Here is a 1,759-nt window from a genome sequence, read left to right on the forward strand (position 1 = left end):
AGTTCGAGGCCAGCCTGGTCTACAAGAGCTAGTTCCAGGACAGGCTCCAAAAAGCTACGGAGAAACCTGACTCAAAAATCAAAAAAAAAAAAAAAAGAAAAAAAGAAATGTCTTTTGGGCTGGGAGAAATGACTTGGCGGTAAGGAGTGCTTGTTGCAATTGCAGAGGATCCAAGTTCAGTCCCCAAACACCCCCAGTAGGTGGCTCAAGACAGCCTAGCTCTAGCTCCAGGGGAGCTGCGGTCCTATTCTGGCCTCTCAGGGCAATAGCCCTTAACAGGACACAGGCGCACACATATACATAGAAATTAAAAGAATGCCTTTGACTGGGCACGGTGGTGCACACGTGTGACGGCAGCGCTAGGGAAGCAGACTCGTGGTTCCATGGCTAGATCTAATCAGAGAAAGCCGGCTGCAGCTGCCTAGCTAGGTATCGAATGTATCGGCTCTCTTCTGATGAGGCCTGGGAGAGAGAACAGGATCAAGCCACTGCTTTAGGCTGCCAATAAGTGCGGAGCGCTGTGATTGGTCCTCGTGTAGGTAAAAGAGAGAGCCCGGGTTGCTGCGTGGGGGCTTGGGGAACGTCATGGCGTCTCTCAACAGTAAAACTGCGGTCTGCGTGGTCTGTTTGGAGAAGCCGAAATACCGCTGCCCGGCTTGCCGCGTGCCCTAGTGAGTCGGGGCTCGTGGGGATTGGGGAGAGCGAGCAAGCGGGCCGGGAGGGAGGCCGGGCCGCGGGCGGGGGCTGCGGGCAAGGGGCGCGTGCTGCGGCTGTCCGGGCTGACGGGGCCTCGTGTCTTTCTTGTTACAGCTGCTCTGTCGCTTGTTTCCAGAAGCACAAAGGTAAGACCCTGGACCGCTGTCGCAGCCCTTGGCCCTACTTTGCCTTCCCGTGCCCGGTAATCCAGCACACAATAGCTCGAAGCAGGATTCCCACGAGTTCAAGGCCAGACTTAGATCTTGTCTCAAACAAACCGTAGCACGTCAACTACTTTATTGGAAAAAGTCAGTCCTAGCTGTTTGTTCGTCTTAGCATTCTAGTGTAGCCCCTGACAGAGGTGAATGAGCCAGGAGTGTTTCTGCCTTTAAAGTAATGGTTGTTTATTGTTTACAATAGAAATAAGTTTTTCAGCCGGGCGGTGGTGGCGCGTGCTTTTAATCTCAGCACTCGGGAGGCAGAGGTAGGCGGATCTCTGTGAGTTTGAGGCCAGGCCAGGCTCCAAAGCTACAGAGAAACCCTGTCTCAGGAAAAAAAAAAAAAAAGAAAGAAATTAATAAAAAGTTTTTCTGTGTGTGGCATTTTCAGACAGATTCTTTTTTATATAGTCCAGTCTGCTCTCAGACTTCTCATGGTCCTCTTTCTCCACCCCAAGTGCTGGGATTATATAAAGTAGTAGAGATCTATGCCATCAGGTCTGGCTAAAACAAGTTACTGACCCATCGAGAGAAAAGCTGGAGATGGAGAAATGGCTCTGCCGTTAAGAGCCTCTTGTTGCTTTTCTGGAAGATCTGAATTTGGTTCCCAGCATCCACCTACTGTAGGCAACCTGCAGGTCCATTACCAGGGGATCGACGCCCTTGTCTGACCTCCATAGGCACCTGAATACTATGGCATACACACAAGTAAAAACAAAACCTTTAAAACAGCAGTGGTGCCAGGCGTAGGTGGCGCATGCCTTTAATCCCAGCACTCGGGAGGCAGAGGCAGGTGGATCTCTGTGAGTTCGAGACCAGCCTGGTCTACAAGAGCTAGTTCCAGG

General features: G+C 51.4%; 1 protein-coding gene across 1 annotated transcript in view; it reads left to right on the forward strand.

Moving 5' to 3' along the window:
• The first annotated feature begins 533 nt into the window (after positions 1–533).
• Positions 534–1,759, forward strand: part of Znhit3 (zinc finger HIT-type containing 3) — a 10,800-nt gene continuing 9,574 nt past the window's right edge. The window contains exons 1-2 of the mRNA XM_005350323.1: positions 534–671; positions 811–842. Coding sequence (XP_005350380.1) covers positions 586–671; positions 811–842 — 118 coding nt within the window. The 5' untranslated portion in view covers positions 534–585. The remainder of the gene's footprint in view (positions 672–810; positions 843–1,759) is intronic.

The sequence above is a fragment of the Microtus ochrogaster genome, chromosome 7 (genome assembly GCF_000317375.1).
Source record: "Microtus ochrogaster isolate Prairie Vole_2 chromosome 7, MicOch1.0, whole genome shotgun sequence".
NCBI lineage: Eukaryota > Metazoa > Chordata > Mammalia > Rodentia > Cricetidae > Microtus > Microtus ochrogaster.